General features: G+C 35.9%; 3 protein-coding genes across 7 annotated transcripts; 2 read left to right on the top strand and 1 right to left on the bottom strand.

The window, feature by feature from the left end:
* The first annotated feature begins 747 nt into the window (after nucleotides 1–747).
* On the top strand, nucleotides 748–5018 carry LOC113732927 (uncharacterized). Of its 4 annotated transcripts, none has more exons than XM_072080929.1 (4): nucleotides 748–876; nucleotides 1472–2757; nucleotides 2874–3852; nucleotides 4420–5018. In XM_072080929.1, exons 2-4 carry the CDS (start codon nucleotides 1504–1506, stop codon nucleotides 4683–4685), a joined length of 2499 nt encoding a protein of 832 aa, XP_071937030.1. In that variant the 5' UTR covers nucleotides 748–876; nucleotides 1472–1503; the 3' UTR covers nucleotides 4686–5018. The 4 variants fall into 4 exon arrangements, with proteins under 4 accessions (XP_071937030.1, XP_071937029.1, XP_027114778.1 ...); XM_072080928.1 differs by having other exon boundaries at nucleotides 749–876; nucleotides 1468–2757; XM_027258977.2 differs by having other exon boundaries at nucleotides 845–2757.
* A 1951-nt stretch (nucleotides 5019–6969) lies between these two features.
* LOC113732928 (protein DEHYDRATION-INDUCED 19 homolog 3) lies at nucleotides 6970–12921 on the bottom strand. The gene is made up of 5 exons (XM_072080930.1): nucleotides 12610–12921; nucleotides 12264–12439; nucleotides 11001–11080; nucleotides 10330–10584; nucleotides 6970–7342 (listed from the first exon to the last, which is right to left on the bottom strand). The coding sequence occupies exons 1-5, from the start codon at nucleotides 12683–12685 to the stop codon at nucleotides 7234–7236; spliced, it is 696 nt and encodes a 231-aa protein (XP_071937031.1). The 5' UTR covers nucleotides 12686–12921; the 3' UTR covers nucleotides 6970–7233.
* A 4650-nt stretch (nucleotides 12922–17571) lies between these two features.
* On the top strand, nucleotides 17572–24907 carry LOC113732929 (tlg2p-like protein a). 2 transcript variants are annotated; one of them, XM_027258981.2, is made up of 8 exons: nucleotides 17572–18027; nucleotides 20729–21005; nucleotides 21523–21612; nucleotides 23211–23288; nucleotides 23893–23970; nucleotides 24063–24128; nucleotides 24213–24293; nucleotides 24412–24907. In XM_027258981.2, exons 1-8 carry the CDS (start codon nucleotides 17822–17824, stop codon nucleotides 24520–24522), a joined length of 987 nt encoding a protein of 328 aa, XP_027114782.1. In that variant the 5' UTR covers nucleotides 17572–17821; the 3' UTR covers nucleotides 24523–24907. The 2 variants fall into 2 exon arrangements, with proteins under 2 accessions (XP_027114782.1, XP_027114783.1); XM_027258982.2 differs by having other exon boundaries at nucleotides 17674–18027; nucleotides 20732–21005; nucleotides 24412–24530.
* The last annotated feature ends 189 nt before the right edge of the window (nucleotides 24908–25096 follow it).

Consider the following 25096-nt stretch of genomic DNA (forward strand, 5'->3'; position numbering starts at 1 on the left):
AGTCAAAAAGTTCGAATTTGACCCTTAAAGAACAAAATTTGTTTATCTTCGCAACTTCTTTTTTCCTAATGGATTTCCATTTTCTGAATTTTTTGTCAAAAGATATACTATAGTGATTTGATATACGAGATAAAAAAAAGTGTTTAAAAAATGTGATCACCAGAAAAACATAAAAAATTTTCTGCAAAAAACTTCAATCCAAAAAAGTAAAATTTTCTAACAACTTTTCAATGTTGGAAGGTCAAATTGAAACCTCTTTCACTTTTAGGGACTCAATCTATTGGAAACTTTGGTCATTGTTGGAGGACCAAAATAAAGCTAACCCCAAACATTTGTTCAAGTGGAACAGAAAAGTTCCAAAATCTGGGGTCCCATTACAGCAAATTTGCCTTTTTCCAATTTATTAGTTTGGCTCCTCAACCACTTTTGGCCAACCAAAACCAAGATCGAAAATTCAACACATGGACAGAAACCGGCATTCAGGGGTAATTTAGTAATCTCACATCAACCCCATTTCCAACCCAAATCAAAATCCCCCCCCACTAACTCTATGATTAGATTAAGATATGGATTAGATACCTCCTAATATACGTTTTCCTCTCGTAAGCTTTAACGTTGTCAAGTCTCATCATCATGACAGAAACACGCACTTTACACTACAATTTTCACACACACACCCACGCACCCCTCGCTGGCTAGGCTTTCTTTCGCCACCATACGTATTCGGCCCCTATATCTACGTTTATTTACGTACAGGTGTACGCACATATGTACGTATAAGTATGTATTCCCATCTATGTCTGTATAAATAATGAGGAGGTAAAAATCTTTGCAAATTGAAGTTTGCTTCTTGGAGCTTTCTCCCCCAAAAAGCAGGTACCAAACCTCCCGACTTCTCCCCGCCCTTTATTTATTCCCTTTTTTTTTATCTCCTTAATTTTCAACAAGAAGTTGTGGTTTTTCTATTGAGAAAATTTGACCTTGCCATATATGGTTAGAATTGTTCTTTAACTAAGAAACTCATCTGACTGGGTCCTGAATTTGAACCTTAAGTTAAGATTAAGGAACTTTGGAGGTATTATTGAAGCTGGGTACTGTAGCATAGTAATTATCTCGATCTGGGGTTTTTGTTTTTTTGTGCTCTTTTGCTATTGGGGTTTCATTTCTGGAGAATCCCAGATCGGAATATTGTTGTTATCATGTATTTATATGCGATCAAAATCTGATCTTGATGCTGTAAGTTGCCATATGGGAAGGTGCTTATTTAGAAGTGAATAAATTTGGAGAATAACTAGAAGATTTGTTTGTTGCCTAGATAGCTCAAATTGGAGACCTTCTTGGTGTTGAGAATCAGGGATTTTAATAGGAGAGGTGTTTTTTGGAGGAAGTATTGATAGGATCTTGTATTTACCAGTTTTGATTTGATTTGCTCAAGGGTTTTGTTATATGATTTGATTTAATTTGAAGACAGGGTATTTTGTGTTCCAGTCGGTGTGTGAATTGATGGGGAGGGGAGGCAAGGTTGGGTTCAAGCAGGGAAGTAGGAGGAGGGTTAGGCGAATAGATGAGGGTTCGGATGAGTCAGATGAGGATTATATAGTGGGTGAGGATGAAGGATTTGATGAGTCGGAAGAAGAGGAGTTTGTCGATGAGGATGAATCAGAAGACAGTTTGGGTGAGTTTGAGGAAGAAGAGGAGGATGAGGAAGAGGAATTTGTACAAAAGAAGTTGAACAAAGTGAAGAAGGTCGGTAGACCCAAAAAGCGTTTCCCTCGGAAAAAACAAAATGGAGCTGTTAAGCCAAAAACTAAGAAACGGGTTTCCTATAGTGAAGAAGATGAGTGTGATGACTCAGATGAATATGTTGGTGGAAGGAGAAATGAAATTGCAGAGCCAAGAAAGAAAAAAAGAACTTCTTATAGAGAACGAGATGATGACAATTATGATGATTTGAATGAAGAAGATGATGATGACGACGACGATGATGATGAGGAGTTTACGCTTGATGAAATTCATGATGATGTAGATGATGAAGACGTGATGGTGGAGAGAAAGAAAAATAAAAAGTTGGGTAGGCCTCGGATGCCAGAGAAGAGGATTTCCAAAGGTCAGAAAAGAAAGAGGAACACCAAGGTTTCCAAGAAGATGGTTAGAAAGAAACAAAGAGAGAATCATGGGTTGCCAAGGAAATCAAGGCATAATACTGATGGGGAGTTTAGAAAAAGTAAAACTAGAATGGTCGAAAAGAACAAGAAGATAACAGGACGGGGAGGGAGAAGGAGGGTGCTTTTGGAATCTGATTCAGATTTTGTCAATTCTGGTTTATCTGATTATGAGTATACAATCTCGGAGGAAGAGAGAGAACAGGTTAGAGAAGCTAATGAATTCTGCAGAAGTCTGACGACTACTTTGAGGAGTTCTACTCCTGTAAAGAAGTCGAGGGAGGATGAAGAATCTGTTTATCCGCAAAGAAAACGTCTAGTAAGAAAGGGTAAGGAAAAGGAAGAGGATTTGAAAATTGAAACAGGAAAGCAGGTGTGTGGAATTTGTTTGTCTGAAGAAGGGAAGAGGACTGTCAGAGGGACACTGAATTGTTGCAGTCACTACTTCTGTTTTGCTTGCATTATTGAATGGTCTAAGGTGGAATCCCGTTGCCCCCTCTGTAAGCAAAGGTTTGCGACAATAAGCAAACCTGCAAGGTCGGACACTGGATTTGAATTGAGGACTATGATTATTCAGATTCCTGAGCGTGACCAGGTATTATACAGCCATTCATTTAAATCTCCTTGGAGTAAAATTAGATAATTTGATATTTCAATTGAAGTGTGCAGCTTGTATTGTTCTTCTAGTGAATGTCCTTTTTTGGTGTACAGGTTTATCAACCATCTGAGGAAGAGCTTCGGGGCTATCTGGATCCATATGAAAATGTAATATGTACTGAATGCAACCATGGGGGAGATGACGCTCTCATGCTTCTCTGTGATCTATGTGATTCACCTGCTCACACCTATTGTGTTGGGCTTGGACGTGAAGTTCCTGAAGGTAACTGGTATTGTGAAGGCTGCAGACCAACTGCTCTTGATTCCTTGAATCCCCAAGGTCTGAATCCTACACCCAATCATAGAACAAGTAACAGCTTGGCAGGTGTATCATCCCCCATTACCACTGTAAGGGAGACTTTCGATCTCAATGAAGCATATGTTCCTGACACACCATTGACTCAGGTAGCTGGACAGCCATCTCCTAGGCTATTTGGAGCAGACTTTCAAGCAACTTCACCTGCTTCTGGATCTGGGGCTTTTACGTTATATGAAAGACGCAGAATACAGCGTCAGATACACCAAATATTTTCCAACAGAAGACAACAGGACACAGGAATTAATGGTATACGGCCTACAGTCTCCGGGAATGGCCTTTTTGGCTCTCAAGTTGGTCGGATTCGGGAATTAGCACCTCAACATGCAGTAGTGCCAGATGAGAGGATAGCATCTCATATACCTTTTCAGGGAAGAGTCCAGAACACTGCTACACACCTTGTGCAAAATAGTGATGCTTTTCCTCCTATACCGACTCATTTGAGAGCACCAGTGACTCCATCTCAAGCTTCAACATCTGGTGATGGTTCTTTTGGTGGATCCTTACAGAAGGGTTTTCCTGGGTTCAGTACCAGGAACAGTTTAGGATCTGGTCATCAACAAATACATCCCTGCAGTGGTAGATCCAATATTGGGTCTGATGCAAATCTGTCTCCTCATCAATGTAGAGAGGTGAGCCCACGTAATGTTGGAAAGGAACAAGTGCAATCAATGGTTAAAAGTCATTTAAAAAGCTTATCTCAAGAATTGGAGTTAGGTATGTTTAGTTTGAAATCATCCGCTTTTAACTGCATATGGCAGAAGTGCGCTTTAAAATTCTAAATAGTATGCAATAGACTAGAAGGGTTCTTCATGTTCTAATATAACATTTATTACTGAGCTCTTCAGTTAAATGATAGATGCATTTTGCCTATCTTGAGTCTTGAGTTACAACAACTAACACTTATCATTTTTACAAACATGCGTTCTAAAAACTAACTGGCCATCTTGGCATACTCATGTTAGAAGTATCCTCTTTGTTTTCCTGATTCTTGTCCTCCATCAGAACATTTAGGTGCCTTCTTTCCAATAGAAAAGTTTAATATGCAGCAACACTTGCTTACATTGAAAAATGCCCTTCTCCTGTGAATTTTAATCATATTGTTTTTTCTAGTCCTGAAGTGGTCGAGCATAAGACAATTTTCTAGTGCCTATAAATGCGTCTTCCAATCATTTAATGGTTTAAAGAAGTTTTGTTCCTCTATTCCCGTTTCCCTTCCTTGATCTCTTTCTTCAAGTTTAAGATAACGGCAAAGCTGAAAAATGTTATCATACGTTGCTGCAGACTACAGTACCTTCAAGGATGTTGCAAGGAGCTCTACACACACCATTTTAGCTGCATGTGGGCTTGAGCACCGCTTGAATGAAGTCTACCCTATGCAAGCACTCTTAATAATCTGCTCACATGCAGAGCAAAAGGCAGGTGGACAATCAAGTCCTTCTAAAGATCACTGCTCATCTTGTTTTGATTTGCTTGTGAGGAATGTGGTGAGAGAGATAATGAACACCAGAGTTGCACTCTCCTCCAAGGGCTCGATTCAGTTAGGTTGATATTGCTTGGCTTACCATTCTTTCTGTCCATCCATTGACCCCATTGGGCAACTCGTTTTTATAGATTTTTTCTACTTAGGCTGTTGATAATGGAAAGAATTATAGAAGAATGGGTCGTCTCCTTGTCAATCATTGACTTTTGGGGGGTAATAATTAGTCATTTGTTGTCTATACAGGAGACATTTTTTAGTCGCCATTTCTTGAGAAATTGCGAGCTTTCCCACTGTCAATTTAAAGATTTGTGTTCTTTGACAAACTTGAAGATTTTGTGACTCTGTGGGACAGTCTATTTCCACTGTCTTTCATGTAAAATTGTTGAATTTTTCTTAAGCATCCCTTAACCCTTCATTTCTTTATTATTGTAGATAGCAGCAAATTATTTCAATTATTAACTTCTTTCTTCCAGAAAGTTAGCAGCCTGTATCGACAATGGATGGAGTAGCCTCAAGTCTCAATTCGCCATGTTGTTTATAGCATGAGAGTTGACATTATGATTGTGCAGTTTAAATTTAATGATGCACAATAAAAAAATTTCCAAAAAGGTGTGCATGACTCATAAAAGGTGTGCATGGCTCCTAATAAGCCTCAAACTCGATATAGACTGGATCACTGAACTGAAGCTCATTGGTTCACTAAAACAGTTTGTCACGAGATTTGGGGCATCCACAATTTACACTCTTCAGAGTGTAATTCACATGCCACGTCAGCATTTCACTTTCTCCTCTTTTAGCACACTTCAACTCATAATGGATTACACTCCACAAGGTGTAATAGCATAGGTCCACAATTAAATCAAATATTTATTTTAATAATGCATAACTCATATCCCATAAATAAATAAAGTAATTTTTAAAAATAATTTTGTTATTTTTAAAAAATACAGTATTAACTTTCATTAAATTTTTTACCTTTTGAATTTTTTATTTTCTAAAAATGATATTATTAATTTTTAAGTTTGAACAATATATCTTTTTCTATCTCTCAAAAATAATATATTGTTATTTTTTGAAAAATAATTATGCAGAAAATTAAACAAATATTTGATACCTCCAATGCGAAGATATCATAATAATCCATACTTAATTAATAATTCGGAATGTAATTAGTTGAACTCCATAACATAATATTACATGATTTAAATCAAATAAAATACGAATAATAACAAATAATTAACGTTGCAAATTTACCGTTGCAAAAAATGAACCTGATCGAAGTTACTGGCCAAAAGTTTGTCCGACTCTTAAATTTTGTAATGGGAGCCACACATTACACGCATCATGGGTATTACACGGCCACAATGGGGTGACCATGTAATAACCCATTACAATGTCAGACATTACACCACCGTTGGAGATGCTCTTAGTAGTCTGTGAAAATGGTTAGGAGGTGTGCAACTGTGCACGATATTGTACTACTGGCACAAAATTACCAATTATTGAGGCCCCATGTCTTTTCTTGTGAATGAAATCCCTTTTAAGCAAACCTGCCTTTTTTTTTTAACCCCTGAAAACCCTTTTTTTGTATTTTATTTTATTTTAAGGGCGTTTGTTTCTGTTGATTGAATTTGTCGAAAGGTTGTCAGTTGCAAACATCAAACCTCAGTTAATGACTGATGCAAGTGTTCATTGATGGAAGGGGTTGTGAAATCCTTTTAAGAGCGTTGTTTATCTTAATTGAACTTGTCTATGGTTGTCAGTGGCAAACATCAAACCTTTCAGATCAGATGGTAGCTAATGCAAGTGTTCATTCAGTCAAGGGGCTGTCCGGTGATTGCCTGCGGCAACTGTCAACAGCAATTGATGGCTCCAATTAAGCCAAGTTTGATGTTCCCCAATCTTGTCTAGGCCGTGCGAACTCTTCATATATATATATATGCGTGTGTGTGTGTGTGTGCTTGTGTGTACATATATATGTATCTATGTGTGTGTAAATAGATGGCCTACATGAGTCGTGAACAGCCTGCCTGTTGACGCCCCAATCCAAAAGATCAGTCATCATGTTGTTTATGTTATGATATGAAACAGAAATGTTCGATGGAGAAGATATCACATCTCCAGAACAAGAAATGTAATGGTACGAATCAAATGACACTAGTATGGATGGATGGCCATAAAGCTCATTTCTGTAACATACCAGTTTTACAATACAGTATCATCCGACTTAGTAATACCAGCATGAAGGTTTTCCATCAGTAGACGACCTTCTATGCCTGATTGGCAGTCAAATAAAAGATCACCTCCATGAAAATGAGAGGAGCAAAGAAGAAATCAAAACACAGATCAGAAACTCATACAGGCACTACCGGTAAGTTTATTCATCTTCTTTATCAAAGTATAAACTGCACTTGAAGAAAGATGATACATGAGTTCCTTTCTTTTCCTGCCTACATAACTAAATTCTACAGGCAACATAAATTACATTTATTACTACAGATTATTTCAATCTTAGCTTATCCATACACTGGCATAAGCGCTAGAGACAAACCACTGATCAAGCGGTTTCTCCGGTAAACTTATCTCTGTGACCGAAGCATCCCCCCACTGGAACTTCATAAGTTATCATCAAGAATTGTAGACAAGAGTAGTCCTTGGACAAACTGAGACCTCTTCGTCTTCTCCTCTTGATCTTTAATAGACAAGGGAGGTTGTTGGACTTTTCTGCAAACAGAGCATCCAATACAGATTCTGAGATGGCTTGTTATACAATGTTCAACTAAGAATAGTAAAGCAAGCTACTCAAATCAATTCACAGTAACCCTTCTTTCAAGTTCTTAAAGAGTTAACGACCGTATTATGTGACACCAAATAGTATAATAGCTAGATAAATAAACGGAAACAAATGAAAGGATGAAACACCTCTTTCATGCTCGCACTGAACAGACTGAAATTTCTTCTTGCAGCATTATGAGGTGCAGAGAAGAGAGCTTACACTAAAACTTGAAGCTACTATAACACTCAACACATTCTCTTTATCAGATTGTTTTGATAAAAAATGCATAATTTTAAAACTGTCACTCGCAGAAATAGGCAATTTTTTCACTTATGGAAGAAAAGATTTGGAAACAAAAATCTAACGTTTGTTCATTGAGGAGTTATAAGATGGAGATAAGCCAAAGCATGGGGAGATCCTTAAAACTCACATTCACAGGCAGAAAGCAAAAAATACACTGACCTAGGCGGGGAATAGAATTCACTCTTTAAAGACTCCGCTGGTAAACTATTTAAGTTGTATCAGAAATGTTAACTTTCTAACAGGTGAATAGTGGATCTTCTTTTTTTGTTGGTTTTTTTTTTTGTGGTGGGGGGGGGGGGGTTGTGGGTGGGTGGGGACAAGCCCCTCCCAGCCCTGCTCTGGGTCTAAACGCCCAGCTTTCTTACTGGTTTTTTCTGTACACTTCAACGACAAGAAAGTAGATTTAGCACTAAAACTATTTGCAGTGCCACTTTTCCCATCAAACAAACATCAGGAATTACCTATTTCTGTGTGATGATGAATAATAAGCCTGAAAAAACCCCACATTGTAATACATGTTTACCTCTTTTCTCCTCATACCAAAAGAAAATAACAATATAATGTTTAATTCTCTCCTAACTAAAGTGTGATCTATTTTTCTTTTCTTTCGCAATCCCCAACCCGGGTGTGCAAAGAAGGAGAAAGAAATACGTCACTCAAGGCCCTGCAAATCTCTTATATATCATACAACTAGTACAACACAGAATAGGCTCAGCATTTGAACGAAAGATTATCAACCAAGGGGTGAATTTAGTTGTCCTTTAAGACTGCTACTAAAAGGAAAAAGCATATGTTTGTGGTCCTTGAGATAACCCAGTATTTGAGGTATCTAGGACCAGATTGCCCAAATAGTTTCTTTTCGCATTCATCTTTTACAACAAGGCTATTCACAGTCTTCCAGTAAAGATAATGGCACTTCAGACATTATATGATAAGATTGCACAAGCATTCCTTCTCTCAGTTCAGGTGACTACCTAAGCAAACCCCCCTTAGACCAGAATTATGTGATCTAGACACAAACTACTGAGTTTAAATTCAAAAACACTGTAAACCAGTTCTAACATGTCCTGTTTGTCATAACTAAGTTCCTACTCTCCAATTGCGTCTGTTTACAATCTATACTGCATGATTCTTGGTTTTAGCTCTTGGTGCTCAATCAATATTTATCAGAACAACGGTAAAAAAAAAGCAGTTGAAACTGTTGTAACTTACAAAGTAATGAGCTTAGCCACCATGGCTTCAAGCTTGTTTCAAAATCAAATGCATGATACAAGGATGGTTGAATTAAACAGAAAATGATAGGATGAAAGTTTTCCGAATCTGTTTGGAAAGGAATACGAGCAAACTGAAGCACTGATAAATCAGTGAATGGAGAATGGGTAAGAGAGAGGCAGGAAAAAAATGCCAAGTATTCATATCCTAGCAACAATAAGTTGCGATATGAATATCCAACTCTAAATGCTGCCGGCCTCCAAACACCGACAAGATTGCAGCAGCTGAGGAATTTACCTATTTCTGTATGTTGATGGAACTAATTGAACCCAAGTTTCAGAGGTCTTGAGCAGCGGGATAATTTGCTCTAATTCATTCCTCCAGTGCAGTGTAAAAAAAATTTCCTCTAATTCAATCTAAAGTAGAATTTGCTGTTTGACGTATGCCCACCTACTTCTTTAGGTTTCTGCCCAACTGTTACTGTATGTGCAATACACACCTACTGCTGATTTTAAAACCGATCAACTATGTAGAAAAGCCAAAGGGCCAACAAACAGTTCTAGATCTTGTTTGCGATCTCAAATGAAGTAATGTCTGCTAAAAATTTCATGCCCAGAAAAGATGTCATTTCTGGTTATAATAAAAACAGCTAATAACTAATTTTTCTTGTTACTGACAAGATTTGTAGTTGCAACTAACATCAACTCTTCTGAGTTCCCAAAATTCAGTCTCGCAACCTTGGGATAAAGACTTCAACCATGCATTCCCACTCAATGGAAACAAGCAAAACACAAAAGGGGGCCCAAAAAAAAAAAAACAAACCCACAAGGAAATTGGAAGGAGATGCAATTCTTTCAGAAACAAATAACTAAATTGCAAACAAATCAAAAAACAGCTTAAAGAGGTGATACTGCAAAAAAAGGAAGCCTTCTGATAGAAAAATGTACACTAAGACTATTTAAAATGAATGAACACACTAGCCAGACAGACATGATAAACGAAAAAAGAAAACACTAGCCCTATTAAAAATACCCTCCCAACGAAAACCCCTTATTAAAGGAATTTTTCGAGCTGAGAGTTGAAGAAGATAATAAATAAAAAACATTGAGTTATGTCCAGGTCTGGCATACTGACAGAATTTACCAAATGATCAGCAATGAGAATGAGATGGAAATCAAAGCAATTATAAGCAATCAAAATCTAAAGTTCAGAACTTCCTTTGAAGCAGATATGGAGAAAGTTTAGTTCAATTAGACCAATAAACAGCTAAAAGCCTCGTGCCTAAGTTTTTACAGGTCTGAATCCATTTGCTCAAGTGATTTGTCCTCATATTCATGGTTTGGATTTGAAGTAGGACTCTTCAATATTCATACATTGCCAACAAACTGGTATATAAATTGCTTAAAAATGCAAGCAATACCTTTCTGCGGTAACTTCACTGCTGCTTTTCTTGACGGTAACTGTTTCAGTAGAAGAATGGGATTGGTGGCTCCCATAATCTTCAGCCATTGGCAGAATAAATGATGACAACAACGGGTCAGGAGCAGCACTGCTTGAAGAAACTATACATGAAGATCCCCCAAAAAGAGACTGCAAATTTCCTTCTCTCAGCTCCCTCCTCAACATAGAAAGTGTTGAATGTGAGCCACCTTTACGTGATTTCCTCTTGCGCTGCATGTAATCTATGGTCAAGGAACCCATAAATCCTCATCATGATAAAAAACTTAATATACAAAAAAGGGAAACCAGTATTATTTTCTTCAGTTGTCAAAGCCAAGTGGTTAAGCTCAAAAAGGCAAGATATTTGAGTTTTCATAATAAAGCAAGTGTATTTAGAGAATTCAAAAGAACAACCGGATACCCTCAAGGCCAAAATGTAGAATTGTGGAATGGATAATCAACCTGCAAATGTATCACAACCTGTCTAAAATACAACAAAGAAAGGGGAGTCTTGTAGAAGAATCGAGAGAATTTTTCAGTTAGAAAAGCCCATAGCATGCAGCATGCATCACAAATTTTTAAGCACCAAAAAGAATATTGATTAAACTAAAAAAAAAATAACAAAGAAACATGGACTTAAAAAGAAAGGATATCTTGAAGATGTTCCCATGTTGCAAAGTTATGTGCGCAACCATGTCAACCCCCACCCTCATTGCACAAACCGGACAAACCTGCACGGACACGAAAATATCAATTAGCAAGATGTCATATATAAAGCATTCTTCAACAAAGTTTAATCATAAAAAGAAACTGAGGCTGTGTCACTGAGCAAGTAAATATGCGCAAGCATGATGTTAGATTGTCTGAGTTCTTACAGCTCTAAAATGATTGTCAATTCATTTATCAAGTAAAATTGCCTCATTGTAATTGTAGTCTATTTGAAAGGAAATAGGGTGATTTCTTTTCCAAAGTTGGTTAACAGTAGTCCAAATGCATAAAAAACAGGACTAGATAGCAATATAAGCAAATGACTCTGTGAATATGAGCACTAACATAACCGGACAAACCACAACCTTATCAGTTGTTAAAATATTTATACGCAATTGATACACTGCAATTTAGAGATGAAAGAACTCAAATGAGAAGTAAGCCAATTATTACTGAATGGACTGTAAAAAGATGGTGGGATAGCGGACCAAAAGATATCGAACTTGGGTGTCGGTCTGTTGTCGAAATGGAATGGCTTTTCTTTTTATTTTTTGAACGGTGGAATCATTATAGATAGTATGCCCCCAGTCCCATCAACTGATTTTTTTTGTTTTACGCCAACCCCATAAAGGGAAATAAGCACAAAGAAAGAACAATAGGCCAGACCAGCCTACGAAAATGAAATGGTTCCTGTGTAACCAGTCATCCATAATCTCAAATAAATCATTTTCCTATACCTATGGGATAGGTATAGAAGAAAAGGAAAAACTGAAGATTTCAAAAGCCCCATCGAAGACCTAGGATTTGTTGAAGATTAAGGGAAAGGAAAAGAAATTGAAACGTGAAATCTTTTTCTGAAACTTCTGAAATTACAATCAAACTTGACAAAGTCCAATTGAAAACTGCAAAGCCGAAAGGCAATAAAGATACTTATCCATATTCATACCTTAGAAATGATACTTATTATTTTTTCTTAGTAATTCAAGTTTCTGTCTTATTTTCTTTAATATTAAAAAAAAGTCAAAATTACTGAAACTGGCTAGCAAGCATACTCCAAAACTGCAATAAAAATTTTTAACCTTTTCTTTAAAATCTAATCTTTACACATCCATATATGGGAAAAGAGCTCCTAACAGTTGCAATACAGTCTAGGTAACATATACCAGAAAAAAAGAAAAGAAAAAGTGATCAAAGACAGATACCCACCCCATTCCTGGCCTCGACAGGATGCTCATCATCAATATGGCAGCAGAGTCCGACAATATCAAAATACTCTGAACAAAAAGGGCATGGATATTCTTCCCTGATATCATCATCTGCAACCTCAATTTCCTCGAACCCCATCAATAATTCTGCATCAAAACCATCCCACTTTGTCCCACCTATCCACAACTCAGAAAAAAAGAAAAAATCCATCATAAAAATCCAATCTTTACAGCATCCAAGCTACGAAAGTCCATATCTGAGCTAAAACAAATCCCAAATTCACACAAAACAAAAGGAAGAAAAAGAAAATCTTTTCTTGGGGGGAGGGGGTTGTAGGAAGGCTTACCAGATCGAGATTGAAGAGCAGATTTATAACTCCTAGAGGCAGAAGACAAACGGGCACTCCAAGATTCAGCATCCATGGCTATTTCTTGATTTGCTAAGCCAAAACAGTGACAATAATTGCAAGGGGTGGCAAAATATTAGCTGGTATTCTGCCACAAGAATCGAGCTGGGGTCTGATCCTGAAATGATCCCTTTGATTACTGATTGGGGTGAAGAAATAGTTGAAGATACACAAAGGGTCGGTGGTAGGGCTGTGAATTGTGAGGAGTGAGAAATCTGGTGCTGAGAGGCAGAAGACAAGAGAAGAGAGAGCTTTGCTGGCTTTGGCTTTTATATATATGTATATTTTTTCTTTTTCTCTTTTTGTTGGGTGCAGGTGAAATGAAAACACATGAAAATCCACCGAAAGGAAGGAAAGGCCGACCCTTTTTTGTCATCCACATACCCTTTCATATTGTTTTTTTTATTATGTTTTATTTTTGGTAATTGAAGTAGTAGTGTGCTATCAATAATATTACTAATTATTTCATTTCAATTTTTATATGTTTCAGAAAATATTGCTTGAAAATTGGTTAAATCATAGTATTTTCATATTATTATATGAAATTATTATGTTAGACTGTTAGATAATTCGTAATTGTCATCTAAAAATTAATTTTATTTGATATTTTGCATAGTGCATACCCCTTGGATTTTTACTTTTTTTTCCTTGTTTTTTTCTTAAAATTGGACGAAACTTTGATTTTCAAAACAACATCCTGAGCGAGTCAGTCCAGCAGCCTTCAATTTTTTTTAAAAAAATATATATTTCTCAAGCCTGTGCAGAGTTGAAGAAAAGCTCAATATATTTGTACAATTTTTTTTTCATTTGATATTCAAAAAGAAATTAGCCGTGACGAAATGGCAATAAAATTTACTACCTTTGTGAAAATGAATGCATATCAATTTAGTTGTTGGCTGGCTGTGTTGGCCCAACCAATGGCTAGTGTCTACGTTTTGCCTGTCTAGGTCGGTTTAATCACTTGGTCCCAAAGAATGATCACCAACAACGGGGAAGTATACTAGCAGTGCACCCTTTTTTTTTTTTCCCCCGTAAATCTGTGCTAAAGAAAACGTTATTCATAAAGGGTCAAGAGACAAATTATTATTACATTTTTTTGGTAAGATATTTGAATTGATTTTCCCTGCAGATATTTGAATTGATTTTCCCTGCATTTGTTTGGATAAGAGTTTATTTGGATGATTTATTTGAAATAATTACTGTAACACTTTTTGTGATATGATGTATGTGAGATAAAACGGTGATTGAAAAGATAAAAAGGTAATTGGAATTTGTGAGACAAATTACCTTTTTTTAAATTATCTCTATCCAAACACACTCAAATGTAAACGTTGATACAAGTTTAGATACATGACACATGTACGTGAAAGTAGTTCAAAATTGAACATAAATTATGTGTAATGCTGGTAATTAATATGCTTGTAAATAAATCTTTAGTGTAAGAAAAATTGATCAAAAAATTATTAGATGGATTACTTGCACATATATTAGTTTACGCAATTTTGAAAAAGAAAAAAGAAAGTTGTTCTTGCACACCAATAGTGTAAGGAAAATGTGTCAAAAAAGTGTTTAGATTATAATTTTTTATGTATTTCATAAAAAATCTCCTTACTTGATGACGGTTTATGTTGTGATTAGTTTGGACAATAAAAAGAAGAAAAAAAAAGGTTCCTTTTTTTTATTAGAAAAAAAAGGTTCTTTTATTTGAAATTTTCGTGTAATTTGATCCATTCATGATTGCCCCTATCCTATGTGTTCTGAACGTTGGCCTAAAACTGAATAGGCCTGTTGGGATCCAGTTCATGCCTGACTATTAACATGCTTAGAAAACGCCACCCAGCAGAAAGAATCTTCCCTAGATTACTAACTTTTAAAAGAAAAAAAAAATATTGCGGGGAAGGGATGAAATTTAATAAATGAGAAGAGAACAAGAGAGTAGATTATTACTTATTATTTCTTTTATTTTATGGACTAACGGTATATATATTTTCATTATTAAATGCATGACACATAATTTAAATTTAAATTTAAAATCTAAATTTTATATTAATAAATTTTATATGCACTGACAGTGCATACACTATCACCGTTAAATCCATGACACATGTACAAATTTTACATAGTGATCATTCATTCAACGCTCACTGTCAGTGTAAGAAAAATTCATTCATTTTACATATGCATCATGTATCCAACCGTGATAGTGTATACACTCTCAGTGTATATAAGATTAACTATTGTTTTATTACACTTTATCGAATGCGTAAATCTTATATACACTAACAATGCATACACTATCACCGTTTAATCTATGATACATGTGTAACAATTAAATTTTAAATTTTACATAGTTGTCATTCATGAAACCAGTGATCGACCAATTAAGATAGCAAAATTCGAGATACTAGGTCTATTCTTGGGAAAGGAATAAGCAGCAAAAAAGATTCTAGAAGAGGGAAGAATCTCGGTTCAGCGAAACCAATGGCTACGATAAACTGTGAGCAAGTGGCAGCCATTCAACAATTGCATCCCCAGCTATGTCTACTTGGGAAAAAAATAGAAAATGTATGCAGATATTACTTTATACTATTTTCCATCTCAGTCGGGAATAAAATTTATTAATGCAACGAGACAGGTTCAATTTGTACGATAGTATTGTTATGAAGTTCTGAGAGGAAAAGGAAACGGCTTGAACTTGAGAAAGTCATAACCAAGGAATCAAAGCACCTCATAGCCAATATTCGCTTTACCAAATAAATTGAATGATTAAATAGCAGTTTTACAATCTTGACCTCTTAGATAAATTGAGTTTTGGATTGGAATATTTAATTCTAAACCCTTAAAAAAATGCAAAATGTAAAGCATATCAACCATATGAACCACTAAACCCCCCAAAAAAAAAAAACAAAAATGAGAGAAATGAGAAGGAGAAAGAATTAGCCAAATAAAAAGGGCCAAATCTCATAAAACATTCTCACATTTTGCCAAAATAATTTTTTTGACCCTCACATATAGATTGCTTACTTTATATCCCTTACAAAAGCAAATTAGGCCAATGTAGTCCAAATTACTAACATGGTCCAAATCACTAAAAATCAAATTTTGGTTTGAAATAGTACATGACCTACGATCAATCTTAAAAGGGCAAAAATGTCTATCATATGGAAAATGTTACATCTTATGCCCTATTATTCATCAATTACAGTTTGATTTCAAGTTTTATATTGATTAATTCTTAAATCAATTACAACCCATTCCACTCCCAAACTAAACTAAACATGCAAAGATAAATGATCAAAATCTATACTCATAGTAGGGTTCATGATGCTAATTCCATTTCCGAATATGGAACATGAACAAACACCTTCATAACTTTGTAAACTAAGGCCCCGTTTAGTAAGTGAGTTTTTTGGGTGTTTGTCCAAAATTTTACTGTTGAATTTGTAGAAAATTTTTTACATATATCAAAAAGTTTTTCTTTAAGAAAATTTTTTTCTTTGATATGTGTAATTTTTTTTATTTTAAGAAAAAATGTTTTTGATGCGTGCAAAAATTTTTCTTTAAAAAAATTTCCTTCTTTTTCCCTTTTTTTCCATTTTTTTTTCTTTTCCCCTTTCTTTCCTTTCCTCTTATTCTACCCCACCTTACTGCAATCTTTTTCTCCCTCCCTCCCCACTAACCGATCCTCAGTCGCAAAACTTTTTTTTCCCTCTCTCTTCTTCCTCCATCTTCTCTCCTTCCCTCTTTCTCTCCCTCTCCTCCTCCTCTCTCCCCCTCTATTCCCCTCCTCTCCTCTCCCCCGTTATCTCCTGCTCCTTCCCTTTCCTAACTACCCTTCCCTTCCCCTTCCCCTAACGCGACTAGATCTGGTCAAAGAGGGGATGGAGAGAGGGAGAAGGGGAGAGGAAGCAAAAAGAGGGGAGGAGGAGAAGGAAAGAAGAAAGAAAAAAAAAAGAGGCGCTGGTGCTAGTGCTGGCACTGGCATCGTTGTGCGAGGTGAAGATGGTGATGGGTTGAGATAGGAGAAAAAGAAGAAGCAAGGAAGGAAGGCAATTTTTTATGCACTTTTTGATATTTTGAAATGTGTAGTTTAAAAATTTTGAGATGTTTTTTGAGGTTACTATAACCAAAGTTATTAAAAAACTTGTAGAATAAAAACTTGGCCAAAAACTCCGCTTCCAAATAGGGCCTCTATTCGAATAGAATCGAAAAAATGATAAAATTGCAGAGATTTAAGAAGAATCTTATAATTGCAAATATCAATTCTTGCCTGACAAATTAGAGCAACATCATCTATTTGCTTAAGCATTATCTAAGATGTCCAATACGCTTCAAATCTAATAAAGTACATGTCTCTAGAATAAATTGCAGAGATAATGAATTAATACTTTCATACAATTAACTTTTGACTCATTTATAATCTACAAAACTTTCAATGAAGAGAACCAACAACCTTATTTGCCCATGTAAATGCATTGAGAACTACACTGTCCAAATATTTACTGATCTGTTTTAAAAAAATGTGCAGCAAATAAAACAATATAAATTTCAATCTTTGTAGACTAGTCATATGAGCAAAGAATGAAATTAGTGCAAGTGATATTTCTAAAACTTCAGGGGTGCCAAGTGATATTAAGAGAAATTTTAAGGGAGGTTTCTGATATTAACCCAAAAGTTAAAATTGGGGAACTCCCAAATTCCTCAGTCTTAGCTGGCTGAAGTGGCTCCCACTCGACCCCACTCCCAACTTCCCTCCCCAATTCCCATTTTTTCTGATTTCATTTCACTCGTCATCCTCATCTTCCTTAACAATGGAGAATTACTCATACTGCAACTAACACCCCAACTCGCCACTCTAACTCAGCTCAACTTGACTCGGTCTAACCCCGCCCTAACTCAGCTCCAGCAAAAATTTTTTTTTTCCAACTTCGCCGGAACCCCCCCGACTCAACGATCTCTTGCTAACCCGATCCAACACCTACGCCACGCCCCCAACCGGGTCGTTTTTTTGGCCCGAATTATGAACCCGTCCTTATTCAATTTTGACCATACTCCTTTCAGATCTAATTAGAACAACCCATTAATTGGAATCAAATAATTTTTTGTAATTCGTAAATTTTTTTTTTTGCTTTTGTGGGATTTATTATTCTCAATGGCAACGAGAAATAGGACGATTTTGTTTAGAAAATATAGGGATGCATTAAAGAGCGTTAGAATTCCGGCCGGTGGTGGCTCCTTGCCGTCGCCCTCGTCGAGCTCCTCCGGCGGTGGCCCCGTGATCGAGTTGTCTACGACGTCGTTGCTCCACCCCAATCGGGCTTATACTCCCCTCAGCACTGAAGATCCTGGAACCTCTAGGTAATTGTACGTTCGTCTTTCTATTCTTTATATTTAAATTTTTTTTTGCCTATTATTTGCGTGATTCCATGAAATTTTCAGGTCCTTGAATGATTGCATAGTCTTGAAATTAATATTCATGTTCTATGGAGAAAAGAGCAACCAAGATTGTAGTTTTTTCTTTTTCCTTTAAAAAAAAAATGAAAACATTGTTTTGCAAGGGTAGGTCTGGGAGGGAAGAAACGGGCGGGGAGAGGAGGAGAACAGTGAGAATTGAACCGTCTTGCCATTGTGGAAGAAAGACATCATCCGACGTGATGTATTCTCCTCCGAAGACAGTATTTTGTAAGAGCTTTAGATTTTCTTGGGTAAGAGGATGGAAGAATGTAGGGGGATTAGGATTAAAGATGTATAATGGTACTAGCTGAATGGAAACTCCTAGACTATTTCGGTTTTGGTAAAAGATAATTTTGCGACTGCTTTGTCTAAATGTGGGCTTTGGGATTTGTGACTTTAGAAATGTAATTCAGAAACTGCTAGAATTCAGTTCTATGGGTTTGATTAGATGGCCAGAAGTAGTGATCAGTTGCAATGCAAATGTGTCTGTAAGTTTTTCTACTTTGCCTTTCACCCCACACGGTGTTCTTTTGATGTGAGGTCGTGTTGGCAACTATGAGGTTTATGGTGTTTTTCTATACTTCTGATTTTTAAGATTGATCTCCCCTTAGTGCATTATGATTTGCTAGGTTTACAAAACCAATAATAGAGCATATTGTGGTATAGTAATAGTAAAGAGAAGTTGAAATGAAAGAAATGGAATGCATCTGGAAACCAACTGTTGTCCATTGTGGGAAAAAGATAGTACACGAGCATACATATTTCAGGACGAATAATAGTTAATGACAAATTATCCTTTTAGATCATTATATTTGCGGGTGACTCTGGATGTTGTATGCACACACACCATGGATATGGAAGGATATCAGCCTTCTGGTACAGCAAACGGTGGGACCGGATGCTGAGTTTTGTACTTTATATGAAACTTCATGAATTTTGGATTGTGATGCTTCAGTAAGCTGATTAAGTTGTGGACCAAACTTAGAGATTAAGAATAAAAGGGAGACGTAGAGATCAAGAAGACATGGCCACTTGGTGTTGTTTATGTTCAATTTATACTGAAAGATGGCCACAGGATTCATTAAACAGCTGGCAGTGGATCTTTAGTATCAGTCAATTATAAAAATTACATAATGATTTTATTTGAGGTTTTTTCCTTAATATCAGAACCTTTACATGGGGTATCTGATATTTGTCTGGCCAGTGCATCAGCTTGTTGTAGGTGTAGGATGCATGTCGTGGTCCTTTTCTGATGATGTAAGAGTCAAAGACTCAAACTCCTTTGTGAATAGTAAGAATTCCAAAATGATTTCATTGGGGGTTTTCTCCTAAATATCAGAGGCTCAATACGTGCTATCTGATGGTTTTCGATCTTCCCTCCTTCTCCTTCTGATCTTCTTCCTACTGTTTCAGCCCCTATATGCTAACTGTAGGTCCATTCCTGTGAGTTTCACTAATTTCTTCTGGCTTCATTATATATTTTAAATCTCAGTTTCTGTGCATCGATAATTGATTTGGATGATTTAGAAAAACAAGCAAACGTAAAGAAGGAATACTGGAACAAAAAATGAACAAGTACAAAACGTTTCCTTTTTCTTGGCACTGTCTATCATCTTTCAAGTCAACCCTTCAATCAATTCTGTCTTTTCCTCTATTGCTTTGAAACTTTACTTATCATTTGCCTGTTTCAGATCATCAAGGAATCAATTTACCCCTGAATTTGATTTTCTGAATATACCCTTGAAAATCCTTTTTCCAAATTCCTCTTGACATTTTTATGCTGTTTAGGACTGCTTTAAACAGTCTATGAAGAAAAGTCTTGTAGCATGCAGTGGGCTAACTAGGAAAAGTATGCCAAAAGCCCCCTGCTTTTATTTCTTTAGTTTATCCTATGAGCATAATTATTTTACTAGAATCTACAACCAATACTTGTTAGAAAGTTGTTCATGTCTGTCTGATCAAAAGATGGTCTGAAGACGGGTAGGCTGGATAGATCCAATAAAACTTGGAGAGGCCTTTATGTATATTTGGACTTTATGCCGTTGTTTTTATGAGTGCAAGTCAAGTTTGACTGCTAGGATACTTGGAGAATTATGTAGTGCATATTGCATTTTCTTAAGCAATCTCATAATTTTAAGACAATGAGGGTATTAATTCTTGGTTATATCTGTTATATGCTTCAAGTATGTTTAGTAGTTTAGACTTCCAGCGGAAGCTTTGATATAATTCAGGTCCTTTTTTTCTGAAAGGTCAAATATGCTAGTTTGATTGTTGCATTGCTTTACCTGAGACAACTGACTCATGGAATTGATAAGGATGCTGATTTTTAAAGAAAAACCAAAATGTGCTCTATACATTCCTAATTTTCTCTCTGTGACTGAAAGCCTGCAATACATAATGTTTCCTTAGGTGTTTCTGTTTCTGAAATTTTATGTGGCAACTTTGTATCCTTTGCCGTCATCTTTTTGCAATTAAAAATTCTTTGATGCTCATCCTCTATTTCTGTAGTTCATTCTTTTATGTACTCTTGTTGTGCAAGTCCTTTACTCTGCGCTGGAGAGGTAAATCCCTGCAATTTATTATTGTTTGTTGTTCTTTGTTGCAGTAGAGGTGCAGTAACGGTTGGTCTGCCACCAGCTTGGGTAGATGTTTCAGAAGAGATTGCAGCAAATGTGCAACGTGTTCGAGCAAAAATGGCAGAGCTAGCCAAGGCTCATGCAAAGGCTTTAATGCCCTCATTTGGGGATGGCAAAGAAGATCAACGCAGGATTGAGTCTCTTACCCAAGAAATAACTGATCTTTTAAGAAAGTCAGAAAAGAAGTTACAGAGACTCTCTCAAGGTGGGCCTTCTGAGGATTCAAATGTTCGAAAAAATGTGCAGGTATAGCTAAAATAACTGACACCATCATTTCAACTATCTGCAAGATCATGTACTATTGCAGTCAAATATCATGTACTACAGTTGTAGAAGTGATATTTGGTAGAAATTTGAACCAAATGGCTTATTTTTGGTGGCGGAGTTATTGTTAGTTAAGTTTTTCTTGTCATTGAATTTGCTTATAGTTCCCAGAAATTTATACTGAGACATTCGATTAAAAAATTGGAAGCATATAGCTTAACTACCTCTTTTTGCTCCTAAGAGAAAGGGGAATCGAAAATTGTGACAGATATGATGTTTGTGAAAGCAGCAGTAGTCAAAATGAACTTAAAGTTGCACACTGATGAAAGACCTTGATTCCTGTCATTTTTATGTACTTTTTCAGTATCTTACTGATTTACTAATTTCTTTCTCTGACCTGCTTGTTGTTCTATAAGGTCTGCACTTACGGCTTGTATGTGCATAAACTGAAAGAAGCCCTATGAGCTTTGTGCTTATGTTTGGTTTCTTTTGTCAACAGAGATCTCTTGCTACTGACCTTCAGAGTCTGTCAGTGGAACTACGTAAGAAACAATCAACATATTTGAAGCGATTGCAACAGCAGAAAGAGGTTTGCTACTGATTTCTTGGAACTTTTAAACTTAATTTGGTGGTTGCAAATTGCAATATGTAGAATAGGGTTTCCAATCGACCTGAACATACTGCACAGTTGATATCATGGATCATTGATAAAAAATTAATGGACTTGTTCTAATTTGTAATTAAACAACCTCTTATTGTTTAGACTGGTTATCAATTTGGATTATTAATTCCAAGGGGGGGCTTGACCTTGAGAATTATTTAACTAAGGCTCCGTTTGATAACACTGAATCTGAATTCTGAATTCTGAATACTGAAATAATTAATTTGCTGAATTTTAAGCACTGAAAAGAGATATATGAATGTCTGAATCTTAATACTGAATCTATTTATACTGTTTGATAAATATTCATAACTTAATGCTTAATAAGCTAAATTGTACAATTTTGCCCTTCTATCTTTTAATCCAAAAAGGAAATAGAACCTATGATTTAATTAACTTAAAATTGTTAGGTATGAAAATAACAATGATTATGAAGAGCAATGCATACAATGACAATGTTTCTTTGTGTGGGAAAAGGGTATGGTTTCATCGTTTTGAGAATGGGAAAACGAGCTTTTAATACTCCAAAAGCACGTTCAATTACATTTCTCAATCTTGCATGTGCTTGGTTAAAGCGTTCTTCTTTTGATCTTGGACGAGAAGCATTTCGAAAATCAGACAACCAATATCTAATATTTCGATATGGTGTCATAAAGCCACGTGTGTGTGGATAAGCTGCATCACATAAATAATATTTGTCTGCACAAAAAAAAAAAATATCAAAATATAAATGTTTGTGGATAAAAATTACTGCAAAAAAATACTATTGTTAAAAAAAAAATTTGAATAGAGAATATCAGGTTGTTTTGTTTAATTAGATAAGGATTTTGAATAGGAAATATTAGGTTGTTTAATTAGATAAGGATTTTGAATGTAATTAACAAGCAGGGACATATTTGGTAGATAAGATAAAGTAGTTGAAGTAAATCTCTTGATTCTTATCAAATTAAGCATTCAGCTACGATTCTTGTGCTGAAAAAAATACATACAAATTCAGCACCACTTAATAAGTTCAGCAGGTGAATTTTTATTTATCAAACACCCACAACATCTGAATGTCTGAATGAATTCAGTTTCAGCACTTTTTTATGTTATTAAACAGGCACTAAAACCGGATATATTAGTACGTAAAGATGGATGTCTTCAATTGAGAACGATGATATCAATGGTCTAGATTTTATTCTAGTGTCTAGTTTCTGTGAAATATTGAATTGCAGATTAACAGGCTACTAGTTAAATCCTTTTAGAGGTGAATTATGTGCCGCGGTTGTTGCCCTTTGCTTGATACACTACTTCAATCTTGAGCTTATTTGAGTTGAGCCAAGATTTTTACTTTTTTGTGCTTGGTTTGAAAATGTACCTTTTTTAATTTAAAATTTTTTAATTTTTAAGGTTTTATTGCGCTTCTGTATAGCAAATGGATTAGCCTTTTCAAAATCCTATGGATTTTTACTTTGTTTTTTAATTTGACCCTGACAGTTATTCTAATAGATAAAAGCTTTCTTATTCAGTTCCTTTCTATGTAGGGTCCTGATGGAGTTGACTTGGAAATGAACTTGAATGGAAGCCATTCCAAACAGTTTGAAGATGATTTTGATGACCTGGTATGTTCATATGCAATTTTGTGTATTGAGATCCAGGTTTTTCTACCTCTCCCTGTAAATTAATAGTTTAATATATCAAATTGACTTGTGTGCCATATTTTAACTGTTACTTTCATCTTTTCTTCAATTTCATGTCCTTTAGTAAGAAGTGGTGCATTAAGTATACCAGTAAATTACAATCTAAGTCCATGTGAAAAATGAGTAATGTTTCAAGCAACACAAGTGCTAATTGAAGAACAAAGGCAAACTATGTTTCCACATTGCTTCTGTGTCCCAGTATTTTCTCTTTGCGACCAGATGGCGTACACCTGCTCTTGGGTTTCGTATGAACTTGATTGTTTTCAGGACCTTTGATAACTTGTACTCCTGAGGTTTGTATTTTAATAGGACTGTAATAATATGTTTCTGACTAATTTTCGTGTTACTATATAGAAAGTGTCAGTAAATTCTCTGTAGAAAGTGTCTCTATAGAAGATCTCCTGACTTGATAAGGTTCCGAAAATCATCTACCACATGCTCTTGAGATGTTGGTACTGGATATCTACATTGCACATTTTTTTCTCCGTCTGAGTAATTTTTTTCACCATTTAACTGGTATTTTTAGGGATTTAATGAACATCAAATGGCCAGATTAAAGAAAAGTGAGGCTTTCACAGCAGAGAGGGAGAGAGAAATTCAACAGGTAAACTGAATGTTTTGGACTTCTTCAATGTCACTCCCCTGAATGACCTTGCTTTTACATTTGGGCTAATGTTATTTTCCATGGATCTGTAGGTTGTGGAATCAGTTAATGAACTTGCCCAAATAATGAAGGATCTGTCGGTCCTCGTGATTGACCAGGTAATAAGCCACAGATATGTTTTATCTAGTAGATGCACTCAAATACATAGTGGATGGTGATGAATTGCATTTCTTTCCAAGCAGGGTACAATTGTTGATAGGATAGACTACAATATCCAAAATGTCGCTGCATCAGTTGAGGAGGGCCTTAAACAGTTGCAGAAGGTCTCTATCCCCATTTGCTTTAAGTTTCCCACTCGTTTTATATGGTGTTTCTTCTATGACCTGTTACCTGTACTCTTGACTCTTCACCTTTCCTTTTCTTTTCTATAATAATTTGCAGGCCGAGAGAACACAAAAACAAGGGGGGATGGTTATGTGCGCCACTGTACTTGTCATCATGTGTTTTATCATGCTAGTCCTCCTGATTCTGAAGACGATATTACATATTTGATGCATGAAGATACAGTTACACCCTCTACCATTTTTGGAACCCTCCCCTGCACTTACAGTGGAAGCATATTGCTCGACTTCTGGGATTTTTGGCTGATTTCGGTTTCTACACTGCTTTATTTTTTTTCAAATGTTTTGTTTTCCTAGGCCTGAGGGAGAGGATGGTATTCTTAAAAGGTTTCTATAGACAGCTCCAGGGACACTGTATAGAGGCATTTGGTGTTATTCAGCAACGGTAGATTGGAAAAGAAAACTTACACTTAATTTTTTTCCCTGGGAGAATTTTGTAGCATTATTCAGTAATGCTCATCTTTTGGGATGAGGTAACATAAGTTGTCTGTATCTATAAATTGTTGAAATGCAAAATGAAGAAAATCGTTTTTGCATTTGACCTGTGTCTTTTCATTGAATTTTTGTAGTAGTTCCAACATCAGAGCTAGGAAAACCCTTCCAGTAAATCGCTTTGTGCAAACTCTACTTAATGGAAGATACACTCATTTTTGCTTTTACATTAGTAGATCTAGTGAATGTGGCTGTACGAGGAGGACACAGCCGTCTGGCTCTTTCTCATCTTC

This window comes from Coffea arabica, chromosome 2e, assembly GCF_036785885.1.
Source record: "Coffea arabica cultivar ET-39 chromosome 2e, Coffea Arabica ET-39 HiFi, whole genome shotgun sequence".
NCBI classification, from domain to species: Eukaryota; Viridiplantae; Streptophyta; class Magnoliopsida; order Gentianales; family Rubiaceae; genus Coffea; species Coffea arabica.